The 22,570-nt window shown below is 40.5% G+C and overlaps 1 protein-coding gene across 5 annotated transcripts in view; it reads right to left on the reverse strand.

Moving 5' to 3' along the window:
* The window catches only part of LOC132981693 (liprin-alpha-1), a 42,187-nt gene extending 19,733 nt beyond the window's left edge, over positions 1–22,454 (reverse strand). The window contains exons 1-8 of one of the 5 annotated variants that reach the window (XM_061047691.1): positions 22,288–22,453; positions 18,111–18,268; positions 15,725–15,981; positions 14,406–14,493; positions 12,554–12,666; positions 11,873–12,016; positions 11,703–11,784; positions 10,482–10,922 (exon numbers count right to left, since the gene is read on the reverse strand). In XM_061047691.1, coding sequence (XP_060903674.1) covers positions 10,914–10,922; positions 11,703–11,784; positions 11,873–12,016; positions 12,554–12,666; positions 14,406–14,493; positions 15,725–15,981; positions 18,111–18,268; positions 22,288–22,408 — 972 coding nt within the window. In that variant the 5' untranslated portion in view covers positions 22,409–22,453 and the 3' untranslated portion in view covers positions 10,482–10,913. Of the gene's footprint in view, positions 1–10,481; positions 10,923–11,702; positions 11,785–11,872; positions 12,017–12,553; positions 12,667–14,405; positions 14,494–15,724; positions 15,982–18,110; positions 18,269–22,287 lie in introns of those variants that run through there. The other 4 variants (XM_061047692.1, XM_061047690.1, XM_061047688.1 and 1 more) reach the window with 4 other exon arrangements.
* Between the last annotated feature and the right edge of the window lie 116 nt (positions 22,455–22,570).

Raw genomic sequence — 22,570 nt, forward strand, 5'->3', positions numbered from 1 at the left:
GTGTGGAGGTCTGGGGGACCACTTACAAAAGCTCACTGCTACCACTAGTCACACTTCAAAAAAGAACAATCAATAAAGCAGGATATTATGATCACACCATGATCATCATGTTCAAAGCAAGAAACAAACTGCTACCAGATAATATTCAAAAACTTTTTTTTGACAGAGAGGGGGGTTATAATTTGAGGGAAAAGTTAAATTTGATGCTAGCTGTTCACACGACTTTAAAAAGTCAGTGCATTTCAATTGGCAGTGTGAAACTGGAATGGTATGAGCACGGAGCTAAAGCATTGTCCAAACATGATCCAGTTTAAAAACATGCACAAAGCAATGATTTTCAAAAGGTACAGGGATGAGGGAGAGCTTTAAGAAGGAAAAAATATATATAAATAAAAATAAAATAAATATAATAACAATAACAATAATAATAATTGGGTTTACAAGTTTTGTATACACAGGTGTATGTTAATGTGTATTCTATATATGTAAATTGTACATATAGTAGCCTATATCAAATTGTATATATATATAGATATAGATTGTGTCAAATGTATAATTGTAAACATACTGTACCAAACTGTATAGATATAAGGATTGTATAAATATATAGAATGTAAATATAGTACATCAAATTGTACAAATAGATATGTATATATAGATATAGATATATGGATTGTATAAATATATAAATTATAAAAAATCATAGTATATCAAGTTGTGTATATGTATGGAAAATCATTGGATTGTAAATATCAAATATAGTATCATAAATATAGTATAGCAAATTGTATATAGCTTATATATAGAGAGATTATAAGGAACACAGGAAGTTAATTTAATTTAATAAATATGAATTATTGAGCTGTGGAAAAGGGGTAGGATTAAATAAGTTTTATATTTCTTCCTACTCCTTTTCAGGCATATCAATTGAATATATGTAATTTGCTTTTTCTTTTTCTTTTTTTGTGAAATAATTTGAACATTGTTTTTTGTTTACTGTATTTTCGTGCTTTTCATTTTGTTTTGTATTTTTGATATGTTTGATTTTATTTGATATGTCTGAAATAAATTTAATCAATCAATCAATCAAAGAGGGAGATAAATAATCACTGTGATATTTCCCCATAAAAATAATTTAAAGGGAACATATTATGTAAAGTCCTCTTCTACAGTGTTTTTGAACATATATCTGGGTAACCTGAGTGTCTACTGACCCACAACATGTGAAATAAACCCATCCAGTCCTTTGTTTGTGGTCTGCATAAGTCTTACAACACAGAGACAAATGCTCCGTTTGTGCTCTCTTTGTGATGTCACAGTGAGATTCTGGTTAAATAAAATCCCCTCCCCTCCCCTGATATCTCCACCCATGGACTCCACCCCCAGCCTAGAGAAAAACCTAAGTAGATCTGCCATTTTTATTCTCTCTACAGAGGAGTGATGTCTACGGGGAAAACTCAGGAGGGGGTCATTGCATTTAAAGAGACACACACACCAAAACGGAGCGTTCTGAGAGAGCTGGTTTATACAGGGTCACAAACCTCCTCTGGTGCTTGATTCATGTTATATTTTGACTAAAGCACAGCAGAGATGTTTCATTTAGACCACAGGGGGACTGTTTGAAAAGGTGGAGAAGGGGGATAATATGTCCTCTTTCAAATCTGTAATATTTGCACCTTTCAGATATTTGAACCTTTCCCAGCAGCATTATTCTTTTAACTTGCTATAATTAATGTTCCAAAGGCCTTTTCAGTCTAAAAGGGATCTTAATGGTTAGATTATTCTACTGGCATTAAGGATAAACTGTAAACATTAGAAATCTGAATTGGATTCTGCCATGACTTTAAAATGAGGCTGTAAAAGTTCTTCTCAGTTCTGACTTTTATTCTTCTATCACTTCATTAGAATTAGTCTCACCTGACGCTAAAGATATCGTTTTTTAGGCAGAAGTAGAGGATTCACTTTTAAAGCTAGTGCCACAACATTGATATCGTATCATATGAACATATCAAATATGTTTCTGTAGCTCGCTGGGAAAGGCGTTAAACCTCGCTCCAAAGTGTAATATGAAACATTTATGAAAAAAAACACAAATATGATTGAAATGATATTCTTGTCTGAATTCCTCTAACAGCTGCTTTAACCTTCACTTGTTCTCAAACTGTGAGGTGTGCTCATCTTTCTGTTCAGAGGCTGCTATTAGCTTAGCACACCTTTCTTTTTGTGAAGTTGTTTTTTTGTTTTTTTCCCTCAGCTTGCTCTCGCTCTGTCTTTTGAAACAGGCGACATTATAAATAAAGTGTGTTTCTGTGGGCGGTCAACATACTTTTTTATTTTTTTTACTCTTATCTGGGGGTTATATGTTTTGATAATCAGTTTGTGTTTATATCAAAAGTGTTTATTCCCTCTAAAATAATTCACTTTTTACAACAACATCGTTAATCTGCTCATCTCATCCACACTCAGACACCAGGAGGAAGTGGAAGCACACTTTGACTAAAGTAAAAACCTGATCAAACCTGAGAAACGAGCATGGTCATGAGTTATTCCCTGAAATGTTTGAAAGTTGTTGAATAGATGAATAAAATGAAGAACACAAAATCAACGATGCTGTGAACTTTATTAATATTGCTGCGTCACGCTGTCAACGTGCACGACTGTTTAAGATCAAGAAAACGACACAGCTTTGACTTCATCAGTTTCTTTAAGCAACATAGTGTACAGGATATCCATTAAAACATGTAACTGTGATCTTCCTGGTGACATCTCTACCCGTGAGGTACACACAATCAGGATACGTGGACCCGTGTTGCAGTTTGCAATCAATAGTATTGAAGGTGTCCGAGCTTGTGACCTCGCCATTGTTTTTCCCACACATTGTTTTGATAGGTAGTCCTGGACTGACGATGAATGTATTAAACACTTTGCAATTATTGATATTGATGTCTTTCTTTTTGTCATTCATTTTAGCAGTACAATCGCCCACTCCCATACTGCTAATGACGTGCTGTTCTCTAAACAATCTGTGACGCTCATCCTCAGCAGCGTCGATGCAGAGCACAGTAGCAGAAAGCAGCAGCAACCAAGCAAACTGGATCCTCATGATTTCCTAAAGTGAAGAAAATGTGGAAAGATTGATGATTAGACATTTTCTGTCAGAGGAGGTATGTGTCTCCGTTCTGTTACAAACTGTTATTCACAGTCTGAGATCAACAGAGAGCATATTGATAACAGTCTTGTTAAATATTACAGCTCAGTGGATCGCTCAAGAATTGACAGAAGCTGAAAACTATTAAATCGCTATTTAGTCAGATAAACACTTCATTTAAATGCTGTGCAAATAATATCATTTAGGACTTCATATCAATATTGTGAAACATGAATTAATTCTTTATGTCATTCAGACTAATCTGTGAAAGTCTAAAGTATTAAAGAGCTGAACATGTTACAGTGAGAGGAGAGAACAAACAAACCTTTGGAGTTTGAAGTAGAGCGGCGGCGGTTGTTGTCTTCGTCTGGTCGTGGCGTCTGAAACGGTGACGAGTGTGGTTTTGCAGAGGAGCAAAGGTGTCGGAGGAGGGTCAGAGCAGTACACACAAAGTGAGCAGGCTGACTGACTGACTTTCTGACACTTCAAGCCCCATTTTATAGGAAAAGACGGCCGTGTCCTTTCAGCAACTGTTTACTTTACCAACTGACTAATTTACCTAGAAATAAAATATACAGCGCACAGAGCGCAGCTGGGCTGATAAGTTTATATGGTATGTGCCAGCAGAAAGTTTCACTTCTTTACTGAAGGTCAGTACTGGTTCACTTTCATTTGCTTAAACAAGATAATACATTACACTCCTTCCTTTTTATCATATATGATGAAACAAGACCGTCGAATATGTACTCATCAGTGAGGTTTCTGTCAGAAACATCAAAACAGCATGCACATCCAAACATTTAAGAACTGGGTGCTGAAAAAACATCCAAAGATAGAAAAGTTCTGAGTCCGCACACCAGAAGCTGCTCCATTGAAATTTAATGGAAAAATCTCCTGATGTAACGCTCCGGGCCCTCGCCCTTCATCAGACAGGTTTCCATCAAACATGACAGTTCACTAGGATTCAACTCACATTCATCATGAAAGAAATCTGCTGAGATGCTGTTCTGTGACATCATCACACGCAGGGCCGTAAGCTCGGACCGGATTGCTGAAGTGCCAAAGACACATTAAAAAAATAATAAAAAACACTTTGACCTCTCTTATTACCTTCTCCCCAAATCCGTAAAGAGTAGTAAATGTCTGCATGGGAAAAAGCTGCATGTCTTTTAAACCCGGTGGAGAGCAGGATAAACCCACTGAAGCAGCTGTTCAAAATTCAAAGGGGGCATTTCCTTTTCTTTTTCCTCATGATCTAGCCTACCTACACATGAGCTCAGGGATGAGGGAAGTACGGGTGCTGAGGGAGCTACAGCAACCCAAAATCAGGCACAATTCAGCTGTAACACACCGCCCGGCTCCTCGTTTAGAATGAAGAAGTTTATTTACTAAACTATATAATACCGTTTTCCCCCCCGGAGCTCCCGGTGTGCCGGTGAAGTAAAGCTTAGATCGGGTCCCAAAAAATCCTACCTTGACCCTACCCAAGCCCATGCATGTTCTGTCCGAGCCGGGCCCAGCCCGACCCATTAGCTGTATTCACGGGCCAGAGCCCGACTAAAACCTGACATTTTTGTCAATAAGTTGGCTTTTATAATGAAAGGTTTAATTTGTCTGAATGCCAGAAATCTGTTCAGATGAGATATGAGCGAAACACGGAAGCATGTCGGCTGTAGGAAACACTTAAGTATATAAACATGGATTAAAACAAATAGTTTGTTACAAACTGTCTGCTCGTCTCACGGGCTGTTTGGTGTTTGTGATCTATCAGTGTGATCTGTTCACCTGTCTGTGCTGTAACGCCCGCTCTCGACCATGTCTGCACAGCGTCTGTCTCTCCGACCCTCCGCCTGATTCCGACCATGCTTCTGCCTTTCTGATACTTTGCTGATACGGACTGCTTCCCTGAACCTGCTTCTTTGTGGACCACATCCCCTATCAGCTGCTACATGGTACCGTTTCCCTGTGTTGAACTTCGTGTGCAAAGCGTGTGTGTATTACTCCCTTTCCACACTCTCCGTTTCTCGGTTCGGTCCACTCAGCTCGAGCTTTGAGTTTCGCGTGCGTGCGTGCGTGCGTGCGTGCGTGCGTGCGTGCGTGCGTGCGTGCGTGCGTGCGCGGCCTGATTGACAGCTCAGGATTGGGGAGGGAGGTGTGTCACGTTGACCGGGTCAGTGCTTCAGCAAGCAGCATAAACTTTAGAGCAGCCAAAAGAGCAAAAATGGAGCCCGGCCCGATGCGAGCCCGAAGTCGGACCTAGGGTTCCGTTGGGCTCGAGTCGCGTTGCAAACCTCTACGGTGAAGTGGGTTTACAGCGAGAGGGAGAGACGAGCGAGTGTGAGGGACGGTACAGTTACACTCAGAGGTGACGACATGGTCCAAGACACGTGGGCAAGCTTAGCTGGCTCTGACATGTATTACACCTACAGTAGGGTCAGTGCCAGGATAGATACCAGCTAATCTGCTTTTTGACCAGTGGACTCTATGAACTACTTTGCATTTTAAGACCCAGTGTCTGCACAAAGGATGTGTGAACACGTTTCACTACTGACTGCGTAATTTATCAGAGGCCGACTCCTGGCATGCAAAGAGGTTATTGTTCTAGAGATGATACCTTTGAGGAGAGGGTTAATGTTAAAAACTGTGTCAGTCATGGTGGTAGGAGGGAGAGCAGGGAAACTAGGGAAATTGTTGCAGACAAAGTTTGGAATTGTAAATATCTAAAGAAGTGGGTCACTGACTGATCAACAGATGGTGAAGTTCAAATGATGTAAAGATGCTTTACAGAGACAATCCCATGATCTGCAGGTTACAAAAGCAAAGGGTTGGAGTTAGGAGAGGTGCTGCTTAAAAATCCAAAGTGGCGTCTGAGTTGAGACCAGATCTTGAGGCAGTTTTTAACTACAACATTGCTGGAGTGAATCACTGATGGTGATGTGAGACACAAGAGTGACCTTAGTGAAGAAGAACCACACGAGGACTCCTCAACCTGAAGCCATGGTGGGGGGGGTTGGTTTTTACGCTGGGACCAGTGTGATAAAGTTTGGACATTTGCAGCCCAATAATAAAATAAAAAGTTTGTTTTATTCTGTGGAAATGTTTATTTCATATAAAATGAGAAAGAGAACAATCGAGTGGCAGCTGTTCAAAATTCAAAGGGGGCATTTCCTTTTCTTTTTCCTAATGATCTAGCCTACCTACACATGAGCTCAGGGATGAGGGAAGTACGGGTGCTGAGGGAGCTACAGCAACCCAAAATCAGGCACAATTCAGCTGTAACACACCGCCCGGCTCCTTGTTGTTTAGAATGAAGAAGTCTCTTGAATATAAAAACTCCTCTCCATAAGGATTATGTACGAAACTGTATAATACCGTTTTTTTACAATTGTATTTATCTGAAGAAATTAAGGAGAAAAGCGCTTATAAAGTGGCGCTGCCCGACTAGTCCGCTCTTGCGACCGGTGTGACGGTGAAGTGGGTTTACAGCGTGAGAGGGAGAGACGAGCGAGTGTGAGGGACGGTACAGTTACACTCAGAGGTGAAGTGTTCAGAAACAAGAACTTTAATTTATCATCCGTTCTGATGTCACCCAGGTTAGAAAGCTGTCTGGGTGAGTTGGGTGTAAGAGGAGGACCCTCATACACTATTTCAAAGGGACTCATACCACGTTTGTTTCTTATGTGCGTCCGCATGTAGAACACAACCAATGGCAGAGCTTTTACATAAGTAAGTCCAGTGACCTCCCTTATTCGCTTGGCATGAGAGGGGGGGTCATGATTCAGTCATGATTCAGTCTTTAGTTTGTATTTTGTTTATTTCAAAGTTTAGGTTTCCTTGTGGTTCTTCATCCTAGTGCTGCTCTCCTTTCCCTTGTGTGTTTTTGTCTTAATGTTTCATAGTTTAGTCTTTAGTGTTTCTTTATGTTCTAGTGTCATTTTGTTACATTCTTGAATTCTGTGTGTCTTCAGTGTTTCATGATATAGTTTGTAGTTCTCCTCAGTGTTTCTTATATTTTATTCCTGCCTCTGTGTGTTTCCCTCAGTGTGATTACCCTGATTGTCTTTACCTGTGTCTTGTTAGTCTCACCTGTGTCTATTTAGTCTCTGTGTTTCTTCCCCTCTGTGTCAGTTCATTGTTGTGTCGTATGTTGGTCCTTACCTTTTGGTTTTTGTTGAGTAGTACGTTTTTTTTTTCGACTTTTTGTTAAAATAAATATTTTTAGTTCTGCACTTGGGTCCTCCTCCCTTGTTTTACACACCCAACCTTGACACTTCCACTGTATCAAAACAGCACGCCTTGCTATTAAAGTAAGAAATGTACAAGGTCAGAACAATGAGAGGTCAGTGCACGGTCAGTTAGCAGAACACCAAACAGGCCAAACATGGGTGGGTGCTGGATGTTAGCGGAGGTGATGGTGGAGAGTGAGTCAGAAACAGACTTCCAATATGGAAATTATGCAGGACAGGTCCAAGACACGTGGGCAAGCTTAGCTGGCTCTGATATGTATTACACCTACAGTAGGGTCAGTGCCAGGATAGATACCAGCTAATCTGCTTTTTGACCAGTGGACTCTATGAACTACTTTGCATTTTAAGACCCATTGTCTGGCACAAAGGATGTGTGAACACGTTTCACTACTGACTGCGTAATTTATCAGAGGCCGACTCCTGGCATGCAAAGAGGGTATTGTTCTAGAGATGATACCTTTGAGGAGAGGGTTAATGTTAAAAACTGTGTCAGTCATGGTGGTAGGAGGGAGAGCAGGGAAACTAGGGAAATTGTTGCAGACAAAGTTTGGAATTGTAAATATCTAAAGAAGTGGGTCACTGACTGATCAACAGATGGTGAAGTTCAAATGATGTAAAGATGCTTTACAGAGACAATCCCATGATCTGCAGGTTACAAAAGCAAAGGGTTGGAGTTAGGAGAGGTGCTGCTTAAAAATCCAAAGTGGCGTCTGAGTTGAGACCAGATCTTGAGGCAGTTTTTAATTACAACATTGTTGGAGTGAATCACTGATGGTGATGTGAGACACAAGAGTGACCTTAGTGAAGAAGAACCACACGAGGACTCCTCAACCTGTTTTTTTTTTTTTTTAAGTTTTGGGAACATTTTTGTTTCATATAAAATCAGAAATGGAACAATCGAGTGAGTGGGAAAAATGTTTTGGAATAAAAACGGGTATATGTTGAAAAAGATGTCAATCATTATTTGTAGAGCACCGATTAATAACAGTGTTATCTGGAGACGTTTCAACAATATGGGATAATATTCAGAAAGGATTTCTCCTTTGTATTCCTCTCGTTCCTGTTGTCCACACTTCCTCTCCGCTGAGGTGGAGGTCGGAGCAGGCGGACGACACAGTCTGACACAGAGCTTAATCCATTACATACATTTGTGGCCAAAGCCAAATATTTTTAATAAACAGCTCAGAGGAAATGCTTTTCTACACTTGATTGTGTTTCCCCACTTGAAACCATAAACTGGGTTCACTGGTGATTTAATTTGGCTTGTCTGGTTAACAACACTTTTAACACCTGACGATGACATCTCAGCCTCTGATGTATCATGGCAATCAAAGGTGTGAAAAAACAATGAGCTTCAAATTAAATTAAATCACATGAGATTAACAATTGATGTAATCGTTGCCTAAACTTTTAGTTGATTAAGTCTAACATGACCTGAGAATTTCTGGTAAAAGAAGGTCCAATCAGTGAGATGTGTAGTGAGTGAAACGATAAAGGTACCTTTCTATCTGATCAGACATTAAGGAAACATGCTATGTTGAAGTGCTGGCTTCTCTGACAACAATGCAGCAGTCAGTATGTCCTCCTTCTAACTTTAGATTCTGCTCCTGAATGCTCTGGATTTGTTTGGACCAGAGAAGGTAGGCGGTTTTAAGGCAACCCCCCCCCCACACACACACACACACACACACACACACACACACACACACACGGCCGTTTTGGACGCCCCTCGGTTCTCCAGATATGAGAGCAGTTATCAGGTCAAACCAACAGGTGTTGCAGCGATGGAAGCGGGCAAGAGAAGTGGTTCAGATAGAAGTGATTGTATCCGACCTAAAAAGCCTCTGCATGTTTCTAATAAGCTCCACGAGCAGAAACGTGCTCAAACTAGGATCAATGTTGGAGATGCTTTTGAAAAATGGAGAGAGGTTAGAACGCAGAAAGGTTTACAGACCCATGCAGAGCTGGATAAACACTGAAGCTTCAGAGTCCACCACATGGTGACCTGCATGAGCATGGACTCTAGAGAGGAGGGGGCGGGGGGAGAAAGCTCTCTACAATGTTTAGAATTTAGACTACAGTACCCATTTTGAACACTAGGTGTCAGAGTTACATAATTTCCTACTTTAAAGCAATTAGTAGCGTACGGTGTAAATATTTAATGATTGCGAAAAACGTTAAAAAACATTCAGGGACTGCGAACATATTTCACCTGCTGCAAACTGTTTTATTCTGCAAAATCCACATTTCATGAAATACTTTTGCATGTAGTGAAATGTTTTTCGCAATCATGACATATTTACACATTTGACCTTCAGGGCCACCGTAATAGTGAACTGTCCTGATTTTGTTATATTGTCTGCATACTGCATGTCCTGTTTTGATCTATTTTTATGTTTTCAATGTTTGTATGTCATTTTCAATTTGGTAAAATTTGATTTCTGATAGTAAATCTTTCTGTAATTTATTTTAACTTTGTTTAATCTCTTAAGGTGAGGTTTTGAGATAAGCCCTGATGGGTTTCTACCTCACCTGCACGTGTTTTATTTTTTATTTTGTTTTATTTTTCTGTTTGACTCTTCTTTTAAAAAATGTGCAAATAAACTAAACTAAACAGCGCCCTCTAGTGGCTGTTTATTTGACTTGTGTAATAAGTCTTCCAAAGACGTAGCTACTTGTTGTTTTGTCCTTTAAAAAGACGGACAACAGATGGACTAAATAAAAACACTGATGAGAGTGTATTTTAAAGTTCAGACCTTTTTTTTTCTTTTTTTTTTAATCCTGGCACGACAGTAAGCTCCGCACCGCAGACTGGCAGCTTTGCCCAGACGGATATCAGCCGTTTATTTTGGACGTCTGACATTCACCCTCAAGATCTGAACTAGTTCTGGATTCAGAGATTTCTTTACAGATACAGAAGCTTTCTTTAAATCTGAAGGAACATCAGCCGAAAGGTTCAGCTGCTCTTTTCACGACCTGAATTAATGACATTTTAGCCACTTTGGGACAGGATAGCATCAGTATTTAATGGATTCTGCAGAAATCCATTGATTGCATTTATTTTGTTTTTCAACCTTTAAAAGACAAAAAAGTAAAGATGAGACTCCAGCTGCGTTAATGTTTCAGAGAACTGGCTGTACAACAACCAGTGTAAGGTCTGGCAGCCTCACCCAGATGAATATTAGCCCTGTGGTTTTAGAAGTCTTCTGTTTCAGTCATCAGATCTGTCCTCGACCTCCATCCAGAAAGATTTTTTTATTCCTTAAGTTGTTGCTTTTAAAAGAAAAGTTCATGTGATGGGACCAGAAGAAAAGGCAAAAAAAGATTGTCCTACAGCTTTCATTGAAAGACGTTCATAGCAACTATTTTGTTTGATAAGTAATATTTTTTATGTAGGAACCTGTGCAGGTTCTCAGTCATCCAGCTCATGGTAAATCTGAAGCTTGATCCAAAGGCAACTGGACTGTTTGAAGATCTTGAAGACGTTTCACCTCTCCTCCCAAAAGGCTTCTTCAGTTCTAAACTATCTGGAGGACGGAGCAAAACATGTTAGCCTCTGTGGATCATTAGCATGCTAATGGTCAAAGATGACTTCAAGATCTTCAACCAGCTGCCTTTGGATCAAGCCTTGAATTTCCCCTGTTAACGTTCACTGTTTTCTAGGTCTGATTTGTCAAATGTGAGGCCTTTTGTTGTTTTCTTAGTCATGAATGAGTGTAAAGTGAATGTCTTTGTGGTTAAATGAAGAAAGATTACTTGGTCGTTTGGAAAGTTTAGCACTATTCAGACTGCTGTTGCTGAGCCCTGCTTCTGCAAAGCCAAGCGCAATGTGAATTCACAGACTGGGACACAAATTTGATGGTGTCGCAGAATCAAAATGTACATACAGGACAAAGTGACCATAGTACACAAGAGGATGGAAAGACAAAGCAACACCTCTATACAGATTAAGAGGTCAATCACAGGTAGCCACGCCCAAAATAGTAACCTGCTTTATCGTCAGTTTTTCTCAAAATGAGGCCGAATTTTACAAATTGAACATCATGCTTATTCAAGATAACATGTGAGTAGTGATTAAGTCCATGAACTTATGGGGGGGTTAGTAAATGAATCAACTTTTTCTACAATCTGACACTTTCTGCAACAAGTTAAGCTGCCCCCTGCTGGCCGATAGAAAGAATGCAGATAGGGGGCGCTCCCTGCATTGTCTTGACATATAGGAAATACACAGAGCAATCAAGCATTGTTAAAAAAATAAAAAAAATTCAGTCGTGTAGCATGCGATCAGAAACCTTTTTAACTGTTACCTGTGTAAAGAGATCCGTGTTTGATTTCTCTACCTGAGACTCCAGGTGGACCACTGAATCTGCCTCCCACGATGACATGCTGCTTCAAAGACAGAAAGGTTAGCTACTTCACAGCTGAGTTTAAGTTCATAATGATACATGTGTGTTTCTCTCTGTTAGTTCTCCCTCACCTGTCACAGCATGAAGTCTCTTTTAGCGGACAGAGGACACTCTGTGTGTGACCTTCGTCATGTTCAGTCTTCATCAGCTTCTTTTCCAGCGTGCTGACCTGTCGCAGCAGAGATTCTCTCTCCTCCATCAGGCAGCGTTTGAATCTGTAGAAGTCAATTAGTTTCAAACACAGTGACCATCTGAGCTAATGAAAAAAAACGGTAAATGACAGTAAAATGAACATCCTAATGTTGTAGTGGATAATGATTCTGCATCGTTTTATGTAATTAGCTGCAGGTTTTTCTCCAAACAGGAGCACAAAATACAGACAGGAGGAGTCTAATTTAACTAAAAATAAGGCTTCATATGAAGATCAGTTTATTGGGTTGAGTCCCATAAATCATATTAAAAGGCAGGGTTGGTAAAAGTCGAAAACTAGCATGATTTTGAAAGTAGCATTCCCTCAGTGCTCCGTCTGCACCCGACACCTCCCCTACGTGCTCCCTCTAAAGCCACGCCCCTCTCCCCTCTGTGCTCCCTCTAAAGCCACGCCCCCTCCCTACATGCTCCCTCTAAAGCCACGCCCTCCCCTCTGTGCTCCCTCTAAAGCCACGCCCCCTCCCCTATGTGCTCCCTCTAAAAGCCGTGCAGACTGTTTGTCGATGTGAATACATTCAGATGCAGTTTGAATAAATACCCACCTCTTGACACAACACATCCAGTATCTCTGCTGCTGACAGAGCCACTCACACTGCTCCGCTGTCTCCTGCAGTTTCCCCAGACTCCTCTGATTCTCCTGCTGCAGCTCCCTCACCTCAGAGACAACACAACACATCACTGCATTCCCCCCTTTAGTGCACAATGTGTTTAAACATAGTGACTTAATGTGACTTAAACTCCCTGGAAATAGAGTCGCTCTTACTCCCTGCCTCCCAGAACGTTTTGCAGTAATTCACAGAGAGATCCACCACAAATAAATGTTCTCATTTAGTTTTCACCGTTGGACTTGTGCAGCTGTCCCTTTGGCGAGATAATGACAGTAGAGTTGGATTGTTTGCAGCATGATGGACTGGATGAAACACAGGCCAGTAAGGGAGAGAGCCTCTTTGAGGCCCAGAGTAAATAAAAGAATCCTGACATTGTGTAGGAATGTCTCTCCTGCGCCCAGACTCAACACATTAATGCCAGCAAACCTTGAGTTACTGTTTTCTCCGGGGTGGTTGTAGTTTCTTTAAATGCGGCCCCATTATAATCATTTGAACCTTGAGGGTTTTATGTTTCATGTCATTAATTATTCAAAAATCTCACAGCAGGTTTTCTTTTAAACGGGGCACGCTGACCTGAGAGAGAACAGTGTTCATCAACTTATCTATGTGACAGCGGTGTCATGCTGTTCTTGTTGTTTTGCTGACAAAGACAAATACTGAACATATATTTAAAAAACATCAAACGTTAATTATTAATCATCTGCTCACTGGTATGCCTAATTACAGACAACAAAAGCAGTGTTGAAAAAGGTGTACAATCACGACATCTGCTGGACTAAAGTTGCATTACAACCGTTAAGTAGCTGCAGCTTGAGTATGTTTAGGAAAACTTGAAACATTGTGGGATTTTTTTTTTGTCTACTATGACGTCTTTGTGACATTTCATAGCAGTGGTTCCCGCCCTTTTTTTGGCTCCTGACTCCACTCCAACTTCACAAAACTCTGGCGACCCCAGACATCAGAAAAACACACATAGAGCTTTTTGCTCGATTAATTTGTTTTCAATCATGTAATTGTTTGTCTACTGTGTTGTAAGTCAACATTTAATTTAGAGCACATTTAGACTTTTTCATGTATATTATTGTTGACAGAGGAAGAAAGGCTGGGATGACATTTCTGCACACTTTCTGCAAGCTTCTTGTTTTGGCATTAGCTAATGTCCCACAGTGTTCAATATATATCCACAATTTCCCAGTTTGGGATCAATAAAGTCATTCTATTCTATTCTATATTTTTAATAAACAAAATATGCATTTTTTTTGTAAATAAATAAAGATTTCAGATGACCACATTTGAAATTCTATGCGACCCCACCTTAATTGAGTAATTAAGAAAACAATTTGCAGTGAGAAAGAAAAACTTGTGAAGGGGTTGCATTGGGGAAAAAAATAATAAATCAAAATACACAAACTGCACCATAAAAATAGAGGCAGTTTAATTCTATGACTCCTATAGTGTGTCTTGTATTCACTTTTAATGACATTTGCAGTATGTATTGTTTGATAGAATTCATTTTTAAATATTCAACCGTGCCCACAGAGCACCTGTTCTGTATGTGATTACAGATCCTGCAGTACATCCACTTTGTGAGTTTTTAAATAAGTTTCACTGGTGGTTTTCACTCATTATGATACTTCATTTTTGGTTTTTCTTTGACTCTGTCAGCACATTTTGAACACAGATAAAATCCTTTATCATTGCCTTTGATAAGTCCAGGTTTGTAGTTCAAAAGCTTTTTTGAGAAAATACCAAAGAAAAATATACTTCTGATATTTCAGTTTCTCACCTCCTGCTCATGAGCAGAGCGTAAACCCTGCAGCTCTTCTCTCAGAGTTTTGTTGTTTTCTTGTAGCTCCTCCAGCTCCACTGATTTACTGTTTGGTGACAAATACAAAATCTGTGTGAAATATAAACCTTTCATATACAGACTGCATGTACTAATTAAACTGACGACAGGATGTAGCTGCTTCAATTTGCTTTGGGTCGTTTAAGTTACTAGAAAGAAAACTAAACTTCATTAAACTGACCAATGATTGGTTTTATAAAATGCATTTGATGATGTAACACACACGGCACACTCCATCAATCTGATCTCTTAAATATAAACACAGATATATAACATATGTAAAATGATGACCTAAAACATCTGACAACAGACCTAGTTCACTGTTATAATATTCAAAATGTCTTAACTTGAGCAGTCATCAAAAGTCTTTATATGATTTTTCACACTTAAATATAATAGAAATCAAGTATATCCTCTGAAAATAACTCTGTGAGTCATGACTGTCTACAATGGGTGTAATACCCGAGTCTCACTGTCTGTGATGCTTTCAGAGTTTTCAGAGTCCTATCTTCAGTTTGTTTACATCGCCAGGACGGCCGGTTGACTCCTCCCCTCACATATAAAAGTTGTTTAATTGAGGGACTAGAGAAAAGAAGAATAACATACTGTACTCACTGCTTAACTGTGTTTCTAGATCACGCTCATTTCAGGTAAATTTACATGCAGTGTGAAGATACGAGCATAATAAAGATAGCTAGCATTAGCATGTTTACACAACAATGCAGCGCAAATTGTTTTGGTTTCATGCTGGTGCTCAAGGGCGACATCTGCTGGATCAAAAAAATCGCATATAAAACCTTTAAACAATCAGTGTTTGTATCATGAGCTGGCAACTTGAAAACTTTTCATTTTGAAGGACTTTTGTCAAAACAGAGCAGTGTCTGTTTTTCTCTTAAATGTTGGCCTAATAAAAACATTTTTCATAGATCGATCTTTTTTTCTGGATTTCTAGTTTCAACCTTCAATGATCTCTATTTCTCTGTCAAAGATTAATCACATTTGTTTGTCCACTAATCTATTGTTACTTAATGGTACAGTCATTATACAGCTTCAGAGTGTTTTCTGCATCCTGCATCGTGAGACCTCCCCCTCATGTTCGACAGCGAGAGTCTCCCACTTAGGTGCATGTGTGAACAACCAACTCAAGAATATTTCAGGGGCGTTCTGTCTGAATTTTTTTTTTTTGCTTGTTTAACTGGAGTGCAGCTGTGAAATCAGCTTTATTTACACAGAGGAGATGAAGTCTGTGTTGGGCCTACCTGCTCAGCTCCGCCTGGAGGCTCTCTGTCAGCACAGCCCTGTGCTGGGCCTCAGCATGCAGCTCCACCTGGAGGCTCTCTGCAACCACTGCTCTGTGCTGGGCCTCAGCGTGCAGCTCCTCCACCAGGCCCTCAAGCTTCACCTCGGAGCTCTGCAGACACAGCAGCTCGGTGCCGACCTGACGCAGCAGCTCTGCGTCCCGGAAGCTCTCCTCCGCCAGCAGGACAAACCGCTGCTGCAGCATGTCCACCAGGTCCTGCAGCGGAGACACACACAGAGAGACACACACATTAACTACACATCTAAAGAGATACCTGCATGCAAACATCCACACTAATGCATATATATTTACTAAATGTAATTTCAATGCTACTACATACTTGTACTGTCCAGTCAGATAAATAAAGTTCAATACTTTAAACATCTTTATCTGTAATTCCTGACATTGAAAGATTTCCCTGGAGACGTCCCGATCACAGCATAATTATCTTGTACAGACTGCACAGGTGATATCTAACACACCTATAGGGTCAGACGGTTTGGGACAAGCCCAAGCTTGATGTTATATCATATCTCTGTGGGTGAAGTGAGTGAGTCACACTCTCCAAATCTCTAACAAATACAAAAGAGTTTAATAGTAATAACAGTGTGCAACAGGAGAAATGCCCTTTTTGCACCTTTATAAAGAATCATACACATATAGGGGAAAATCTATTTTTTTCATACAAGCCTCTATTCAAATAACATATTGATGTTTAAACAGTTCTGTCCAAACATGAAATATAACATTTCTAACAGCTCTTGTGCAATGAAGCCAAAATCCCCAAAAGGTTGGTAACCAGTGCCAAACCCTCTGTATTAAAGTATGTTAACACTTTGCTCTTACTGGAAGCCTCATTCCTGGACAATCACAGTAATTACAGCAGCGGTGGCTTACTGGTACGGTCATGGCTATGTGCTCTTAAATTATAGGAAAGTCAATGAGGTTAAACACTGCAAGGTGAAGTGATAGAAGTGTAAAAAACTCTGGCCGTCAGGTAAGTGTGTCCTAATGTTACAATTCACTTAGCAGACGCTTTTATCCAAAGCGATGCACATCAGAGAGTAAGTACAACACTAAGCCATTCATACATTCATTCATGTATGGGGGAGCAATGCAGGGTTGAGTGTCTTGCCCAAGGACACATTGGACATGCTGCTCAGCTGGGGATTGAACCCTTGACCTTCTGGTTGAGAGGCGACGACTTTACCAATTGAGCCTATGATTGTAACAACATTTTAGGTTAAAATAAAGCTGAGTCTGTTGTTTTGATTATTTAAACAAGAGTTGCTCAAAGTAACACATTCAAAGAGAAAATGTGTAAAACTGGAAGCTATTAGGCTTTTCCTCGCTGATAGGTTTGGTTTTTTACGGCTCATTTTCTGCATGGTTCAGTCTCACGCTTACAGAAGTAACTTGATTTCTGACAGATGCCTTAAATTAAAAAAAAGTATGTAGAGGAATCTCTTCAGGATTTGTAACTGTAAACAAGTTTCCCATTTAAAACTTCAAAGTGGTGAGTTCTTGTTTTTGCTGCCCTCAAGTGGCTGATAAAAAATCCATCCATCCATCCATCCATCCAACCATCCAACCAACCATCCATCATCCATCCAACCATCCATCCATCCATCCAACCATCCATCATCCATCCATCCATCCATCCATCCAACCATCCATCATCCATCCAACCATCCAACCATCCATCCATCCATCCAACCATCCATCAATCCATCAATCCCCTCAGCCACCCTTCTATCCATCCACCCATCCAACCATCCATCCATCCAACCATCCAACCATCCATCCATCCATCCAACCATCCATCCATCCATCCACCCATCCATCCAACCATCCAACCAACCATCCATTCAGCCAACCATCCAACCATCCATCCATCCAACCATCCATCCATCCATCCAACCATCCAACCATCCATCCAACCATCCATCCATCCAACCATCCATCCATCCATCCATCCATCTATCCATCAATCCCCTCAGCCACCCTTCCATCCATCAACCATCCATCCATCCAACCATCCAACCATCCATCCATCCATCCATCCAACCATCCAACCATCCATCCACCCATCCATCCAACCATCCAACCATCCATCCAACCATCCATCCATCCAACCATCCAACCATCCATCCATCCAACCATCCAACCATCCATCCAACCATCCAACCATCCAACCAGCCATCCATCCATCCAACCATCCATCAATCCATCAACTGAGTGTATCTTTATTGATGAAGGCCAAACTCTCTCTGCACCAATGAATGCCCTCTGTGGTTTAACTCAACTAAACATTTAGAACATGTCTTTCTGATCCCTCACTTCACCTGCTGCTGGTGGATCCTGCTGAAGAGTTGGTCCTGTTGCATCCTGAGCTCCATGTTCAGCTGATCCTGGTGAACAAGTCGGGCAGTCGCAGCTTCCAGATCATTCTGCAGCTTCCTCTCTCGGTCTTTGGATACCAGGAAGTCCCTGTCGAGCACTGCTGCAGAGAGCCCGCAGAGAGTAGAGACACAGTCAGGCTGGACCGACTTTGAAGTTCATTAACTGCAGCTCTGCTTGGACGTGTTTTCATAAAAGTTAATGAAAAATTATGTTTTTACTGCCCACAGTTTAAAATACCCACAATGTTTTAAAACCATAAAACTTCAAATGTAGGAAAATGTAGGTTCAGATTCTGACATTTCTTGCAAAAAGTTTTACAGCTTTAATTCCACATCACCTCATCACTGCTCTCATGAGGGAGTTAAGGGTCCTTAATATACTTTTTAATGCATTTATTTTTCTTGTGTAAACATGTCACCTCATCGTCAACACACGAGCTTCAGTCATTTGTCTCTTATAGCTGACCAAGCTACTGCTAAGGACTTTTCTTTGTGGTCCTTTTTCCATGTCCTTGTCTCAGTAAGAATCGTTGACGCTGACTAGACTCTTCTCCTCTGTCGCCCCCTGGTGGTGGAATGAACTTCCAAACTCCATTTGATCTGCAGAGTCCCTCTGCACCTTTAAGAAAAAGCTAAAGACCCAGCTCTTTCATGAATACCTACTAACTTAATGATGATGGTCTCCATATTATTGATGATGATGATGGTAATGACGATGGTTTTTGTTTGATAACGACGACTTATAAGATGGTTTCTATACTGATTAGAGCTCTCAAGAACTGCCCTCAATGTTGTGCTTTGCCTCTGGTCACTTCCTGTCAGCACCTGTGTGTCCAATCAGACTCAAAGCTGATCGTTTGCTCTTACTGACATTGTTCCCTTTTTTTCTAGATCCTTGCTTGTGTTGTACTTACTCTCTGATGTACGTCGCTTTGGATAAAAGCGTCTGCTAAGTGAATTGTAGAATTGTAGAAGAATCTAGTATTCATCATATAAATATTCATCACATGTTCACGTCTTCATCTAAACGCTCGACAAGCAGAACAACAACACACACATTGTAAAGTTGACCCTGATCCTCACACGTGGAAAACCACTCCTTCATGTGTCATATTTTAAACATTACATTGATTATGGACTTCTGTGGAAACGTTGAGGTGTGGTTTAATGATTATACGACACAAAGTCAGAGGAAATACTTTACGCTGCAGAAATTATTTAAACGAGCTTGTAGGCCAAAACAAATTAAGTTTTTAGACAAAACAACAACAAAAATAATGGGAACAGATTCATCAAGACCATCAGCCAAGAAATAACCAAACAGAAAAACAGAAAGTCACTGCTCCAGCTCATATCTATTCAATATTTGATTCCTGAAGAGTTTTTTTAGTTTAAATATAGTGTTGCATTTCTTCAGCTCGTCATCACAGTTGTTCCACAGACTAACACCCTCAGTTGTTACACAGTGAAGTTTTGCATTAGTTCTGATCGGTGGTTTCTTGAATATACAGGTTCCTCTAAACTTATGTTTGCTTTCTCTCGGTTGGAACAACTCCTGGATACCATGAGGCGATTGCTGATAGTTTGCTTTGTACATAATTTGAAAAGTTTTATAGTCAATCAAATCTTGAAATTTTAGTGTTCTTAGTTTAATAAATAATGGATTTGTGGTTTTATGTATAATTCTTATAGGTCTTTTTAGCAGGATGAAGATTGGATGTGTATTTGTTTTGTATGTGTTCCCCCATACCTCCACACAGTAGGTCATGTAAGGAAGTATGAAGGAGCAGTATAACGTATGCAGGGAGGTTTGATTTAGTAGGTCCTTGGCTTTATTAGGGCCCAAGCACGAACCATGCGAGGACCCTATTGAAACCCTAGCGATTCTTCTTCTTCTTTTTATTGTTCCTCCTCTTTGCAGCCACTTTTGAGGGCCTGAACGTGCCCGAAAACTCACCAAATTTTCCACGGTCATCAGGTCTCGTGAATTTGATATTTTGGTGGTTTCGTAAAAAAAAATCGCAAAATGGCCCAGTGGCGCCCCCTTGAAAATTTAAAAATGGCCTCCCCATAAAGGGTTTTTTCATGTACACTCACGAAAATCGGTATGCATATTAAGCATGTCGGGACGGACTAAAAATCCTCTTGCGGCGTTTAAAACAACCAGACAGGAAGTCCACAAATTAAAGTTGAATTTCACGATAATGGCCCAAAATGGCTCAAAATCGCAGATTTCAGCCTTCCTATTTGAACACACTTGTCCGAGGGCGCTCATCCGATCGACGCAAACTCAGTGTCAGTGCGTTCTAGACAGGCTCAGCATATTTCGTTGTGCTCCGCACGTTATTTCATCAAAGGGCGTGGCCATGGCGTGCGTTTTAAGTTTTTTTAGCGTTTTGGCAAGTTGCCAAAAAAGTAAATGCTTATATCTCTGCCAATTAGTGTTCAATCATATTAACATTTCTCATGCATGATACGGGACCTGCCCTGAACACATCCATGATTGACATTTTTTGATTAGTCACAGTGCCACCTGTTGACAACAGGAAGTTACTGCTTCTCAGTTAGCATTAGCCATTGCTACACGGTAGCTCAATTCCCCCTCAAAATTGGTGTGGACCATGCTAACACCTTGGCCATACAAGACTTTCAAGCTCAAATGCCTACATCCAACGCTCTCGCCATACGGATGCATCATTCGCCGTCAAACAGGAAGTGGTTGTAACTCTCATATACTTTGTCTGATCTGCCTCAAATTACATAGGTATAATCAGGGTTGGCCTCTGAACACATTGACATAACAATAGTCAACTTTAACCATAGCGCCCCCTCCTGCAAGGAGTAAGTACTACATCCTATATACTTTGATCTACTTCAAATTTCACATGTATGATCAGGGTTGGCCTCTGAACACATTGACATAACAATAGTCAACTTCAACCATAGTGCCCCCTACTGCAAAGAGTAAGTACTACATCCTATATACAATGCTCAATTTCCTCCACATTTCATAGCTATCATGACAGTGCCAGCCATAACCGTCAAAATTGTTTGTGTTCTCCATTAAGTTGCCTATTTCAACATACCATAGTACCACTTTTACACAAATCGGACTGCTGCTTAGCCACGTTCCGCTGCTGCTGCACTCCCGCGGTCGCGACACATCCCGACATGCATAAGGGTGCGAGGGCCCTTCATCACCGCATGCAGTTTTAATTCAGTATTGCTATTGATTTGGATATTTTGGCTATATGAGGTTTCCAGCTTAGTTTGGTCTATTAATACTACAAGAAATGTAATTTACTTGTTCTAGTTCTATGCCATTTATTATGAGTTTCTTGCTTCAATGTAGGTATATTTTCTGCACGAGGCTGAATGCAGACCACCCTCCAAATTCTGACTAAGCAGCTTATTGCAAACCATATACAACGTTAGCTGGCAATCTCTTGTGTCTACAGTAATTATGACCCATGATGCATGCAAAAAAAATCTGGGTATGAAACAGTATGATATGACACTGTAAGATATGATATGATATGATATGGCCCCTACAGACTGAGCTACTGCCACCCAATAAATGTATGGATGTATGGCCGCTCAGGGCTTCCATAGTTCTTATCAAAACGAACAAACTCATTCTACCACAAACAATGACTTTTTCTAAACCTCACTAAGGAAGGCATGTACTGTGTGGTGTGTTTGTAAATCATCTCCAAATGTTTTTTTCTGTTTTCCTCCTCAACCCTGATCATGCTAACTCGATGAAAAACAAACAGAAACACATTTTTTGTATATTGTGCTTATTTACTATGTATCTATTCTTATATTGTTATTTTGCTCTGATAACCTGCTGCTGTAACACCACAATTTCCCAGTTTGGGATCAATAAAGTAATTCTATTCTATTCTATTCTATCCTATATGCACCTGTGACTCATATAGAGATGACTTGAGCATAATTTAAAAACATTTCAAAGCAGAAGAGACAACATGACACATAAAAAATAAAGAACGACAGTTAACACCCAACTTGAATATCCATTCAAGTCCAGGAACGGCTGAAGAAATGTAAATGTGTAACTGAGTCCTCAGAGGTCAAAGTCTCGTCCTCCAGGTCTTACCTTTATCATGAGCCAGCCGGGTGCACTTGGCCGTCAGGTACTGGATCTGACCGTGGTCCTCGTCCCTGTGCGCTTGGAAAAACCTCCTCATGCTCGTGTGCGTCTGAACTTCTCTCTTCATTCAATCTAAAAATTCCTTCCCAACTTCCCAGGATCCTCAGGGCTCGGCGGGGGGGGGGGGGGGGGTCCCAATGCGATCAGAAATACAGCGTGCAGGTTTTTCTGCAGTATCTGACTCCTGCTGAGCATGAAGCACAGTCTGTATCTGAGGGCAAGTTTAAGC

This window comes from Labrus mixtus, chromosome 10 (genome assembly GCF_963584025.1).
Source record: "Labrus mixtus chromosome 10, fLabMix1.1, whole genome shotgun sequence".
Taxonomy (NCBI): domain Eukaryota; kingdom Metazoa; phylum Chordata; class Actinopteri; order Labriformes; family Labridae; genus Labrus; species Labrus mixtus.